Source organism: Grammomys surdaster, unplaced genomic scaffold, assembly GCF_004785775.1.
Source record: "Grammomys surdaster isolate TR1022 unplaced genomic scaffold, NIH_TR_1.0 139, whole genome shotgun sequence".
In the NCBI taxonomy this organism is placed as follows: Eukaryota; Metazoa; Chordata; class Mammalia; order Rodentia; family Muridae; genus Grammomys; species Grammomys surdaster.
In genome coordinates this window covers 14,301,289-14,315,751 of record NW_021604597.1, presented here as the reverse complement: position 1 = coordinate 14,315,751, position 14,463 = coordinate 14,301,289, and the positions used below count along the sequence as shown (strand labels likewise).

The 14,463-nt window shown below is 38.9% G+C and overlaps 1 protein-coding gene across 1 annotated transcript in view; it reads right to left on the bottom strand.

Moving 5' to 3' along the window:
• Nucleotides 1–14,463, bottom strand: part of Lekr1 (leucine, glutamate and lysine rich 1) — a 168,304-nt gene that overhangs the window by 132,415 nt on the left and 21,426 nt on the right. Inside the window, exon 3 of the mRNA XM_028763565.1 lies at nucleotides 12,894–13,108. Within this exon, the coding sequence (XP_028619398.1) occupies nucleotides 12,894–13,108 (215 nt within the window). The remainder of the gene's footprint in view (nucleotides 1–12,893; nucleotides 13,109–14,463) is intronic.

Below are 14,463 nucleotides of genomic sequence, written 5' to 3'. Positions count from 1 at the left end.
CCCACAAGAACTGTGAGCTGGAGCAAGACTAATTTAACATGGGGCTGGATACACCATGTGCAGAGAAACAGCCAGAGCAGAACAGCCTCTGAAACACAACGATAGTGAGGTACAGGCCTGAAGCTGAGATGTTTTACAAGTTTCCTGGAGTGACTAGCTATACATATGTGTGTATGTTTACATATATATGTATATATAACACACATATATGTGTGTTATGTTATATTGCACATACATATGTATACTATAAACGTGTGTTTTATAGTATATATATTATATGTTATAATATATATTTGTGTGTGTGTATAAGGCACTGATTAGATAAATAACAAAATCACAATTTAAGAAGTGTGCTAACTTAGGCAGTCTCACCAATGAACATTGATATCTACATATTTCTAGACCCGGGAACTTTCCTCATGACATCATTGTATGTTTGAACAATGAAAGTAGGTATGGACATAACACTATCAATAGTGGAAAGATAATACATTAGTTGCTGTTCTATTGCTGTGATAACAGCATGGCCAAGAGAAGGAATAGTTTATTTGGGCTTACGGTTCCACATAGAAAAGGGTCATCAAGGTGGAGAGGCATAGTAACAAGTGGCAGGCATAGTAATCAGAGCATGAATCTGAAAGTTTATATCCTCAACTGCAAGCATGAAGCTGAGTGAATAAACTGGAAGTGGTGTAGGGCTTTAAATTCTCAATGCTGAAGCCCAGTAACATGCTCCTTCAGTAAGGCCACAGCACCTAAACCACCCTAAATAGCATCACCAACTGGGAACCAAGTGTTCAAATACCTGTGCCTATGGAAGACATTTCTCATTCATACCACCAGGCACCATGCTATTAACCTTTAAGAAACATGGAAAGGATGAAAAGGGGGATGAGAATTCCCTAAGTATTAAGCAATCTGCCTTCCATTCCTTATGAAATGGCCTATTCTTTGACTATTTTGCAGATGAAAAACTCAAGGCCCAGAAAAATTAAGAAGCAAATTTTAAGCAAAGGCAGAGCCTGCACTACAGACCTCACACAGTGCGTTGATTTCCTTCTACTGTGTTCTCAGAATAAATTAGATTTAACCTAATATAAGTTGTAGGACTCAGCCTAACAAAAATTATATTTTTGTTGTGATAATACTTAAGGTTAAAGAGAAATCCAAGGTTAAAAAAATATAAATACAAATATAAAATACTGTTGATTTTAAAATTTTGAGGGATAAAAGAATACCATTAGAAAGATAGAAGTAGAAGGGAAAATGTTTATTTTGGTAACCATGTTGCTATAGCAACATCATTACCATCCTCAGAAGAGCTTTCACAGTTATACCAGTAATACAATAAATACATGTATACATAGGTCTATCAATATTGGTGATTAAATATCAGTTTGTATAATCTTGCTAGATCTGATGATGGAGAAACCCATGTAAACTTTATTTATATTGATCATAAAAATACCTGTCACTTTCTACTTATTGTTTGGATGTGCCCCCCAAGAGAAGGAATAAGGGAAGACAGTATATTCTCTGACTCAGGACTCAGAAGCACAACCTGTGGATGATATGGGATGAGGACTAAGAAATAATAGAGGGTTAGCTGACCTGAGAACTATATAATATGAATAAAATATATTTAGTTTCTCCAGTTCATGAGATGAATATAAATACAATAGGTTCACATTTATATGCCTACAATAAAAATGCAATATGAACTTCTAGGTTTAAATCATGTTCTTATGGTCCTGTGTCTACTGGAATAAGTTTTGAGCAACATAAAAAGAATGAATTCTTTTCTAGACTGTTCCCAACTGTATATGCATGGCCATACATCAGCCAGTGCTAGTTTGCATTTTCCTGCAGAGATTCTCACCTTGCATTACAGAAGGATGACCAGAGATTTGACATGGTTCTCTTAGAACCCTACCCTATGAGAACTACAGTTCTGTATTAGTTCCTTGTTCTATACCCTTGACTATTCCAAATGAGTTGTTCAGTCATTTTAACATGTATGTCCCTTAATGATATCCATGGATGTCAAAAAGTACTTCAGATATACAAACAGCAGAAGCCTGGGTTAAGGGGCTGAGATGGCTCAGCAGCAGAGGACTGGGTTCACCATACACATGTGGCTGCTGTAACTTCAGTTCCACGGTATCTGACGTCATATATGCATATCTCTTCCCATTCCTTCTGCCTATAAACTTAAAAGTATTCCTATGTTAATGTGTTCCCAAACTGTAAGTTTAGTCTGGCTCAGGACAGTTGGTATAGTCCTGTGAACTTTTCTTGGGCTAGTTGCTTTACTTCACTTATAGTTTGCCTAACATGATAACTGCCAACAATGATTAAAGTATTTTTGATATTTTAAGATTTTTGATTTAAAAGAGGATTTTTTTCAGGTACAATGGTATTTAATAATTACATAGTGGATAAAATATACTATGACTATATTCACTCCTTGTTCTAATCTAAAATTTTCTGGGAGATCGGTCACTGGGTATGCTTGTGAGGAAGGATCTTGATTTTGATAGCTGACATGGGAAAATTTATCTTGACTGTGGGTAGGACTATCTCTTCAGCAACGGACCTGGACTGTATAAAATGGAGAATGCAAGCTCATCTCTAGCTTACAGCCATTCCTCTCTATTTCTGATTATAGACGTAATGAGACTAAGTGTTTCAAGCTCCTGCTGCCTTGATTTACCCTTCATGACAGACTGTATCTTGAACAGAAAGCTAACATAAGTTCCTTTCATCAGAGTAATCTATACAGCAACAGAAAAGAAACTAAGACAGCTCCTTACTCTTCCTATCCTCTTGCTGGTTCCTTCTTCCCAACGAGCTCCCTCCCTTCTTTCCCCCATGGGGAGAGGGGGGATGTTTACATACACAGACACACAGACACATAGACACACAGACACACACACACAGTGCTTATACAATAGGCATATCTGCCCTGTCTTTATGATTGAAACAGCTATGCCATACCATCCTCTGGCTCTTTCAATATTTCTGACCCCTCTTCCTTGATGCTTGCTGAGCCTGGAGTGGCTGGTAGAGATGTCTCATGAAGCACTGAGCACTCGTCACTCACTCCCAGCATTTTGACTGGTCGTGAGTCTCTGCATTAACAGTTGCCCTCTAGAGAAGAGAAGCTCCTCTGACCCACACTGACAGCAACTCTAGTATCCAACTTCACTTTGGATTAGTCTGAGTATCCATATATCTCAGTAATAATAACAACAATAATAATAGTTATTATTATTGTTGTTGTTATTATTATTAATATTATTATTTTAACATTCCAACTTTCTCAAAGCAAAACTTAATTTGACAAAAAAAAAAAAAAAAACCCCTCAGGGTTTGAGGAGATGCTCTGTTTTCTCCTGTATCTAAAAACTTCAACAACAGCAAGACTAAAAGGTGGGAAGGAATCGGATGGAGCCTGAGAAACACTGAAGTGATGGCGCTCCTGGCTTTCCTTTGCTCCTCCTCTTCTACACACAGTGCTCTACAGGTTTCCAGCCCAGAACTGCCCATGGCCACAGAGAAGAAGCTAACTGAGAAACGGTTGGCTGACCACAGAAGACATTTTTAGCAATTCCTGTCTTACTCTGGCCAAACACAACTGAAAAACTCTGCCTCTCCGCCCTATGGTTTCATAGGGCTGAGCTTGAGGAGTCACTTCCACACTACCTGACTCCGTCACATGGGATGTGCTCCAAGTGGAGAGTCAGTGGGCTGAGCTGACAACTGATATGTTAATCCTTAATTCCAGAAACAAATAAGGTTCTAGTGTCCCAAGCAGAGCAATGTCAGCAAGGAGAATAGGGAAGTGAGGCACTATCTCCAACATTGTCCAAGAAGGAACAGGATCGTACTGACTAGTAGAGGTAAGCTAACACTTTCTTTCCACATCTGGCATACCTAAGGGCCATGAGGAATGAAATCTCTATACTTACCCGGAAGCAGACACTGGGGGCTCTGGAAACAGCACCAGTGAACACTCCTGTATCACCTCAATGCTAAACCCTGTCAGTAGGTCTTGGTGGAAAGCCTCCAGCTCCACAGAGTATCACTAGGCTGGAATGAGGTGGCACGCGATAGGGTTATCAGTACCATGGTATCAGTGGAGCTAGCAGGAGGCTGAACTTCCACTCCAGTTGCCATCATCAAGAAGGATTAAGTGGCTAGAGGCAAGGTTAACTAGTATTCTACTTCTTCTACCCCTCAGGGGAAAGAGGAAATAGAAGAGGCAAACTTTCAGCCTCTTCTATAACTATAACTACAAAGCAATGTAAGCCAGCCCTTGGATTCCTGTCCCTCCTGAGTTTAGTAGCAGAGAGATGATTTTACATCCCATTGCAAAAACATAGAAAATACAAGATGGTAACCTTCTTTCCCCAGAAAAGTGTGAGACTATTGAGGATAGATAAAATTCCTCTCACCAATCTGATACAAGTCAGAGTGAACCAGGGCCTCATTTTTCCGAAACAGTATCAGCAGGCCCAGTAGGAAATGACCTATATGCTGTATTAGTCAGGGTTCCTCAGATAAACAGAAGCAATGGGTTAAATGAAGAGAGATAAAGAAAAAAAAATCACTAGGAGGAATTAGGTCATATGACAATGAAAGCTAAATCCATGATGCCTACTGTTAAGTTGTGAACCTAGGAAAGTGACAGTATATTTACTCCTGGTCTGAGCCAAAGACCAAGAGCTAACCCCCAACACCCAGACAACCCTCTTACTCTCTGCACACAAATGAGCAGCAGAAGCACTGGTCCAAGGGCAGAGAATAAATGCTACACATGGAGAAGTCTCTTTCTCCTCAGTTTACTCTTTGTGAGCCCTCAACAGATGGCACAACCACACTTGAGTAAGACTCATCTTTACTAATTCAAGTACCAATCTCTTAGAAAAACACAGACACATCAAAAAATATTTTTCCAGCTATCAGAGTAACCCCTATATTAGTCAATTTGACATAAAAATTAACTCTATAGACATCTGCTATCAAACCACAATCAGGAAACCCACAACACTGGTAGAAGAGACCAAACACTGATGTTAGAATGATCTGACAAGAATTACACAGCAGCCAATACAAAAACGCTTTCAAAAAGAATGAAAAATCTCTTGAACCAAAATGGAAAATCTTGAAATAGAAGTTATAAAAGAATCAAAGAGAAGTTATAAAACTAAAACTTATAACTAAACTTACAGTATAAAATGAAAGAACAGAATGAAGGCAGGATAAGAAAATGGGAGATTACAAAAACAGGAGACAAGAAGGGAGGCCAGGCTAAAGCTGGGCTGAAGTTTCATGCCAGCTAAAAGTCAAGAATCTCAGCACAGCTAACATGTGTTCCATAAGTTACCAACACAAAGACAATTATTTCTATTTTAAAACTAAGATGCTAATCTAGCAGTAAGCAGAGCTTCAGGCCTGACGTGTATGTCCTTGAGTAGTGTTTCACTGCTCTCCCAGATGTTTCACTGATTCCCAGATTCTCTGGGAATCTCCTGAACTGTTAAGTTTTATTTATAGTAAAGTTATACTTCCTGCATTTTAAGATCAAGAGTCCATCTTATCAATTTTAATCCTGTCTGCATGTTAAATCTCATACCCTGGGACAAATGGCTCAGGTGCCTATTTAACGTATCAAAGCATATCTGGCTGCCAAGTTTTCCTAGCATCCCTTAGCTGTTACTGGGTACCCAGGCATACCAGGCCCTCTTACCCTCCCCCACCCCAACTGTCTAGCCCAGGGGCTGGGTTGCCCTTCTGCCAGAGGTTCATCTCTATATAATCCAAACTGCCCCTTTCTTACCTGTGCCCTCTTGGCTGCTGAACCAGGTTCCTCTCCCTCCCCCACTTCCTCACAGGGCTCAGGATCACTTCAGCTCTGGACTCTCCCAAATGTCGCTGCCTCTGGCTAATGCTCTCCTTTGTCTACAATAAACTTTCTCCTCCATCATACCTAGAAGCAGTCCTGTCTTTCCTTTTCATTTTTTATTTATTTATTTTTTATTCATATATCAGAAACAACCCTGTGACATCACTTGCATTCTTAGCAACCCTTTCAAGATAACAATTTCAGAACTCAGCAAAGTCACAAGTATGGCTCTCCCTGATGCTCTCCCTGCACCATTCTTCCCGGAACAACTCTTTCTGGTAGCCCCAGTGCTCAAGAACTACATTTAAAATGTGCTTTAATAAACTCCAGTTCTGCTTTATACTGGCTCACCCTGAAATTCACTTCTGCAGTGAAGCCACAGGTTGGCTTTACCTGAAGAAAGGTCTCTAGAAAGAACTGTCAGGTTGCTGGGAATGGCAAGATAGACCTGCACCTCCACCCACATACCCACACCAGTACTGATGTAATGGCAAAGAATGGAATCAGCAAAACGTTAAGACTTGCTGGTTGCTAATCCCAGTTCCCCATCCCCCATTGCTACACACCTCTGTTCACTTTCCTGACCCTCTGTGCATCTCCTCCATCTCCTCCCATACCTGATTCTTCCCCTCTTTTTTTTTTCCTCCCTCTCCCTCCTCTCTTCCTCCCAAGTCCCTCCTACCCTCTATTTCACTTGATCATATTGTTCCCCCTTCTAAGTAGGACCAAAGTATCCACTCTTTGGTCTTCCTTCCTCTTGAGCTTCTTGTGGTCCGTGAGTTGTGAGTTGTGAGTTGTGAGTTGTGAGTTGTGAGTTGTGAGTTGTATCGTGGGTATTCCATGCTCTTTGCCTAATATCCACTTATCAGTGAGTACATACCATGTGTGTTCTTTTGTGACTGAGTTACCTCACTCAGGATAATGCCAGGAAAGCAAGGGCCTTCCAGAACCCCACAGGGATGACAGTAGCTGAAATACTCCACAAAGGGAGGGAGGATCTGTCAAGACCATATCCAGAGGTTAGGCATGGCCCCCCATTTGAGGGATGGGGCCACCCATCCATCTCCAAAATTTTAACTTAGAATTGCTCCTGTCTAAAAGAAATACAGGGACAAAGAGTGGAACAGAGACTGAAGGAAAGGCCATTGATAGACTGCCCCACCTGGGGATCCATCCCACATGCAGACACTAAACCCAGACACTACTGCGGATGGCAAGAAGTACTTGCTGACAGGAGCCTGACACAGCTGTATCCTGAGAGGCCCTACTAGATCCTGACCAATACAGATGTGGATGCTTGCAGCCAACCATTGGACTGAGCACAGGGACCCCAATGGAGGAGTTAGGGGAAGGACTGAAGGAGCTGAAGGGGCCTTATCTGGCATTAATGGGAGGGAACGCCCTTGGTCCCGTGAAGGCTTGATGCCCTAGTGTAGAGGAATGCTAGGGAGTGAATGGGTGGGTGGGGGAGCACCCTCATAGAAGCAAGGGAAGGAGGGATGGGATAGGGGGGTTGCTGAAAGGAAACCAGTAGAGGGGATAATATTTGAAATGTAAACAATTAAAAAAAAAAACTTTAAGACTTTACCAAATGTGACCTGGGGAGAAAGGGGAGAGCACTTTAGAGATCTGTGAAACAATAACAAAAGAGCTAATCATATGATTGCACTCAAAGGGAAAGCTATAGTCTTACAAGTGATTACCATGGAAATCTGGATAGAGGATACAGGCTCTCTGTTCTTTCTTACAAATGTGGGTGAGTATACAATAATCCAAGACTTACAAGCCTATAATGAAATCCTAAACACAAGTATTCTGATCAATAACCAGATAATGTGGCGCTTCAATTCTCTGAAATTAACAGCAGCTGTGATCTGCCACTTCCTCCATGATGATTTTAAATGGCAGAAATCACCAGAATATAGCATTCTAGCCTGCTGGTAAATTAGTATCATCAGCTCACTTATTAGATTTTATAGCTTAGACTTCATTAAATTAAAAACTTCTATTCACAAAAGCAAGATAGAAAGTGAAGACAAGCCACATATTGCCAGAAAATAATAGCAAAACATACATCTGATATAGGGCCTCTACATTTCCTAAAATATCTAACCAACTATTGAAACTCAACAATAAGAAAATAAACAAACTGTTTATAAATTGAGCACATAACCAAAACTAGGCTCAGTGGTAAAACACTTGCCTGGCATTCACAAAGCCCTAAATTCAATTTTTGTTTTTTAAAAAAAGAAAATTTAAAAGAAGCTATAATATTGCTAAACACAACGGAACTTGAAATACTAGTATGTATAACTGCTTAGAAAAATAACAATTTCTAAAATTGACATAAGAAGGGGCTAAAGGTCAATAAAAGGCAGTAATGGTGGAGGAAACAAAATGGGCCATCATAGACCTTCTACCCAAAGACGACAGTCTTCTACTAAATGGGTACAGGCAATTCATGAATTAGTTAGTAGGTCTGGTGCAGACTGCATGGTGGTACAGGCCTGCTAATTCCTGGGTTGGTCGAGGCAGGCAACTGCCATTTTAAGGGCTGCCTGGGCTACACAGTGCATGTATCTTATAAGAGTGTAACAGAAGCTCATCTCTATACCATGAGAAAGCTATAGAACAGCTTCACCTTTAAATACATTAGCAAAACTATTTAAAATACTAGAAAAGTGTGTCAGCACTCTCTCAGAAAAACAAAGTTATTCATGAACTTTTAGACATCCCTACTAGCATAAGCAATTACCTTACATTATGGGGGGGGGGTGTGTTCAAGGTCTCTCTCTATAGCCCTGGGTATACTAGAATCCACTATACAGGACCAGATTGGCTTCAAACTCACAGAGATTTGCCTGCCTTGCCTCCCTAGTGCTGAGTGTTAGGACCCACGTGGTGCTCTAAAATAGTTGCTGCTGATGTCCTAAAGGATAGTCTGGGCTCAGCTCTGTACTCTGACCCAGTCAACAGAAGGATTGCTACCTAAACTCAGCACTCCTCAGAAATCTTGTAAAGCTGATTTCTGTTTGTAAGGAAAACCCATTATTTCTCTTATCTGCTCCCTACTACCTCCAGCAATTGGGCATCGAGCTCCTGATGAACGCAAACAAGCCTGCAACAAATCAAAGTCCTCATGCTAGTCTCCAGGCTCTTCTGGCTCACATACTACCACCACCACCATCACCATATATTCTCTCTCTCTCTCTCTCTCTCTCTCTCTCTCTCTCACACACACACACACACACACACACACACACACACACACACACACACCACTGCCACAACATCTCCTTAAAACTGGCCAGGCTTTTGCTGTTCTTTGCAGCTTTGAGATAGCCTTAGCAGTTTAGTCCCCTAGTTTGGTAGTTTCACTGCATCCCCCACTTGCACTTGGATTAAAGGCATGTGCTACCATGCTCAGTATTATATATTTGTTTTTTAACTTGCAATTTAGCTTTCATGGAAAGTGATGCTATTACACTTACTATGCTCACAGAAATGCATATATCTAAGTGATTGTGCTCAGAAAGTACTAGTACAGAGTACTTATAGCTATGACAATTTATATATATATATATATATATATATATATATATATATATATAATATTTAATAAAAACATATTCTATATATATTTGTGTATATGCAAATTGTCCCCAGCACCACATAAACTTATATATATACACATATTACATACACACACATGTATATGTATATGTAATATACAAAGGGTAAACACACAAAATTTCAAAAATCCTGAAATATGCCAAATCAAAATGCTTTTTGTTAAAAATATAAGTATAGCTTCTTATTAGGAAACATGTTTTTATTTACTGCACTAACAAATTAAAACCAGGCATGGGAGGCAGAAGGAAGATCAGGAGTTCAAAGTCATGCTTGGTTTACATAATGAAGCCAACATGGGCTATAGGAGATACTGTAAAACACACAGTTCTAGTTTGCTTTCTATTCCTGTGATGAAGACCATGACAAAAAAGCAACTTGGGGAAGAAAAGGTTTTATTTCAGCTTACAGTTTATAGTTTAGTCCATTATGAAGGGAAGTCAGGGCAGGAACTCAAGGCAGGAACCTGCAAGCAAGCACTGAAGCAGAGGCCACAAAGGCTCACTCATGTTCACTGCTTGCTCAGCCTGCTTTCTCACACCACCCAGGACCATCTGCTCTGGAGTGGCACCACCCACCTCGGGCTGCATTCTCCCTCATCCATCATCAGAAACTGCCTAAGAGACTTGCCTAACAAACCATTGTGATGGGAACATCTTCTCAGTTTTAGTTTCCTCTTTTATCTTCAAGTTGACAAAAACAAAAGCCCTAAAACACTAACTGTCATATAGGGGGAGATCACATGATTACTCCAACATACATAAGGGAGAGGAACAAATAGCACTCACTAAAGCGCAGTAATCATTCTTGATTTAAACTTTAAAGAAGCAAGGAACAGAATAATTTCTCATTTGATAAACAGAATCTTTAAAAATCTTTTGCACAGGAACACAGCAGACAAGTTCCCACTGGATGAGAAGGAAGACACGTGCACCTTCGAGTTTAGTACTCACCTGTACCAGTTCAGCTTAATGAAGCCAGAGGGAGGGGTAGGGAGGAAGAGTGATGAAATCAAAGAAAGATCGCATTAGATATCATGTGATGGGGTTTTATGCATATTATATATCTTCAAGAAAACCAACTGAAAAACATACAGCTAATAAAACCAAGCAAAGGAGCAAGATATGTATGTAATCAATGTATAAAAATTACTTCCATTCAGAAATATTAGAACACATTATGAAGAAAAATATCTCATTCCCCCATAGCAACAATAATTACATACAAATGTGTAAATATAAGTTTTTATTGACAAGAATTAAGCAAATGTATAAAAACTGTAAGATTCTGTTGAACAGTTTTAATAACAGCTGAATAATTAGAGGGGAAATGGGAAGATTTTTATAAAAATATGAAATCTGAAGTTACCTAATTACTCTAAGAAAGTAAATGCAGCCCAAGTCTAAATCTTAACATAAAATCTGATATCTGATTCTAGAATTCTAGGAGACACACTACACTGAGAAAGGGGAGACTTGTCCAGAAAAGTATTGCAGTAAGGATCCCCTAAAGATAAAGCAGTGAAGTATGATGCTGCATGATTGGCAGGTAGTGAATCACTAGCACAAACAGAGGGTCCAAATTAAACTAGAAATACTTCAGCTGCAATTCAAATTAGGGGACAAAGGAGGACATATTTAATCAAAGATGTCAGAATAACAAAGTAGATATCTGGAAAACAAATATATAATATATATATACATGTAAAATCTTATGTTTTACCTCACATCATATATATATATGTATATGTATATTCACTGCAAATAGACCAAATGGCTAACTCTAAAGCAATACTATAAAATAATACCATACCATTTTTTCCCTTGTAGTTTTAAATTGGGATTGTTGCTATTTTTCTTTCTAGTACTGGATGTTTTACTTATCAGATTTACATTTCCCCTTCTGATAACAAAAATCTAATTTCTCTTAGTGATCTCTCTCTTCCTTTGTTATAAAAGTCTTCATAGAACTGATGACCAAGACTCTTTCCTTTCTCAGGCTACAGAGGTGGGGATCAGGATGAACTCAAAAGAAACTAATGAGACACTAATGCACGCTCAGACGTGAAGAGAATGGTACAAGGAAGGAGAGTGGGGTGGAGGCAAAAAGACTTAAACAGGATCTGTTTCCCGTCCTTTACAAAGTCAAAGGACCTGAATTTTCCTTTATTTCAATAGGTTACCATTGTATGTTCTTCCAATGAACTCCTTTGTGCTGAGGCTGTGTATCATGGCACAGAACCTTGGCAGAACTTGGTACAGTATGGAATTTTTAAAAACAAAAAATGTACAACAAGGCAAAAAGATAAGCAACCATGAGAAATCATTAACACATATAAAGTATAAGAACAGTGTTCGATTAGAAACTCCATAGATTGGAGATAAAAGTAGTTGGTAGAGTGCTTGCCTAGCATACACAGAGCCTTGGGTTCGATTCCCCAGAACCACATAAACCTGGTGTGGTGACACATGTCAGCACTGGAAAGTAGAGGCAGGAGAATCAGAAGTTCAAGATCATCCTTTGCTACATGAGACCCTCCCTCAAAACAACAAAACTCTTGTAAGTAAACACATGACCCAATAGAAAACTGGAAACTTTATGTGTGCAGGTAATCAATGGAAGAAGAAATATCCAATCTCCACATTTTTTTTTAAAAAGGCTCTCTTTCAATAACAAAAAAGAAATATAAGCTAAATATCCAGGAGGAAACTTTTTTTCATGCAGGAGACTAAAAAAAGGATGTTGATATTTAAAAGGTGTCAAAGATAGACAATTTCTAAATACTTGATCAAACATAATTAATGCTGTCTTCTCAAAGGACATTTTGATTTAATAATCATCAAAATTGTAAACTGGAATTTACTTTTGTTATTTTTGTTTCTGAGAACTTATTCTATGGAAAAGCATATGTTCAAAGGCATATAAGTATAAATAGTACCTATAATAATAAATAGAAATAGTATTGATATTCAAAAGTGAAATGATAAATAATGGTATATCTGTAAAATTAAAAAAAAAGCAAAAAACCAAAAACCATTGCCCCAGAAAGATCAAGATATGTGCATTAATGTACAACAATCCCAGTGCATACATGTATGTAAGTGGCAAAGCCACCGAATACACTATTTTATTTATTATTAAATATCTATCAAAAATACTAAGCCACAAATGTAGCAGAAATTTATTTATAATAAAGGTAAACAAAGGCACAGTAAAGGATACAGAAAATATATAGCTGGCCTGGAATTCTCAGTGCTTCTGCCCCAGGCCCGACTACTGGAATTACAGGCATAGACCCATGCCACCAAAATCTACTGTTTGCCTTAAAACTAAGAGATAGGAAACATACTCTGACCTTTCCTTCTTGGACTCGCTGTCAGTTTTGTACTGTTCAAACTCCTGGCTAAGAGACTGCAGCTTTTCTTGAAGTCTCTTTTCTCGTTCTACACTTCCTTGATAAAATTTCATTTCTTCTTGCACTGCTTTCAGTTTTTCTTCCATAGCCTTAAATTCATGAAGAATTAGATAGCTGACACCACAGTATTTACAAACTGTTTCTTCAGGAGACATCTAGGAAACAGAACACATATTTATTGAAGTTTATGTTTTTAACTGTGAAAGACAAAGTTCAACCAAAGTTGTTATGCAACCATACAGTGGAGACAAAGAAAACACATAGTCTGCTGTGCTGCTGGGATAAACACTAGGACACTGCCTACAACTAGATACAAAGTTTAAAACCAACACAAAATCTTGGAAAGAGAAAAGAGTTTCTCAAAGAAATTATTTCTCCACAGTATAGCTAAGAAGTATTTACTCTTGACATATCTTTAACAAGATAAAACTAAAACTGTCAAGAGCATAAGGATGTAAGGACACCTTTAGTTCTGTTCGGTCTCTAATATCAGAGGAACCCATGGGTTTCTGCTGCCAACACTATGACCATCTAGATTGGCACTTCTCAACCTGTGGGTCATGACACCCTGAGGGGGTCACATGACCCTTTCACAGCCCTGGCATATCAGATATCCCGCATATCAGATATTTACATTACAAGTCATAACAGTAGCAAAATTACAGCTCTGAAGCAGCAATGAAAACAATGTTATGATTGAGGATCACGGCGGCAAGAGAAACTGTAGTAAAGGGCCGTAGCATTGGGAAGGCTGAGAGCTGCTGTTCTAGATACCTCTGACTTCTTCTGATCTGATTTCACTCATTTATAAAATTATGGTACCGAACCAAATGGACTCTATGCTCTTACTCAGCTTTAATATTTAAAGATCTTTACAGAATTTTTCTGTCCAAATCTACAATAGTAAAAGCATTTTGAACTTACTCTCTGCTTTATTCATTTTATAAGTTAAAACAGACTCCTGCAGTTCCACAGCCAGCTAAAAGGTGAGAATGTTAAAACTAAACCCAAGTCTTTTTCAAAAGCGATACTTAGTATTTATGTGCCATATTGTACTTACCTACCATGGGTATATGGGTTCTCATGTCCTTCAAAGTGTGTGTGGTTCTGGTTAACATGAAGGCAGTGAAAAATAAGCCAGGAGAAAGACCCTTTTTTTATCTTAAGAATAAATAGTCCTTGGTAGCGTATGTTTGATTGGCTTTTCATAAAGGTGAGAGAGGGTACCAAAGTGAAATCAATTCTTAGATTATTCAATGAGGACTTTAAAAAAAAAAACACATGTCTCATCATGGCTTGGAATTTGGAGACTGGTCCACCATGGCCTCCAACCTACTGTCCTCCTAGCTATTGTCTCCAATACTAGGACTGAAGGCTATGTACTACATGTGGTTAAAGTGTTTCTTCTTAATACAACCTTCCTTGATGTGTAGACAGTATCTCTATAACTGTTATAGCACAAAGAGGTAGACAGTGTCCCTGTAACTGTTACAGCAAGAGGAGGTAGACA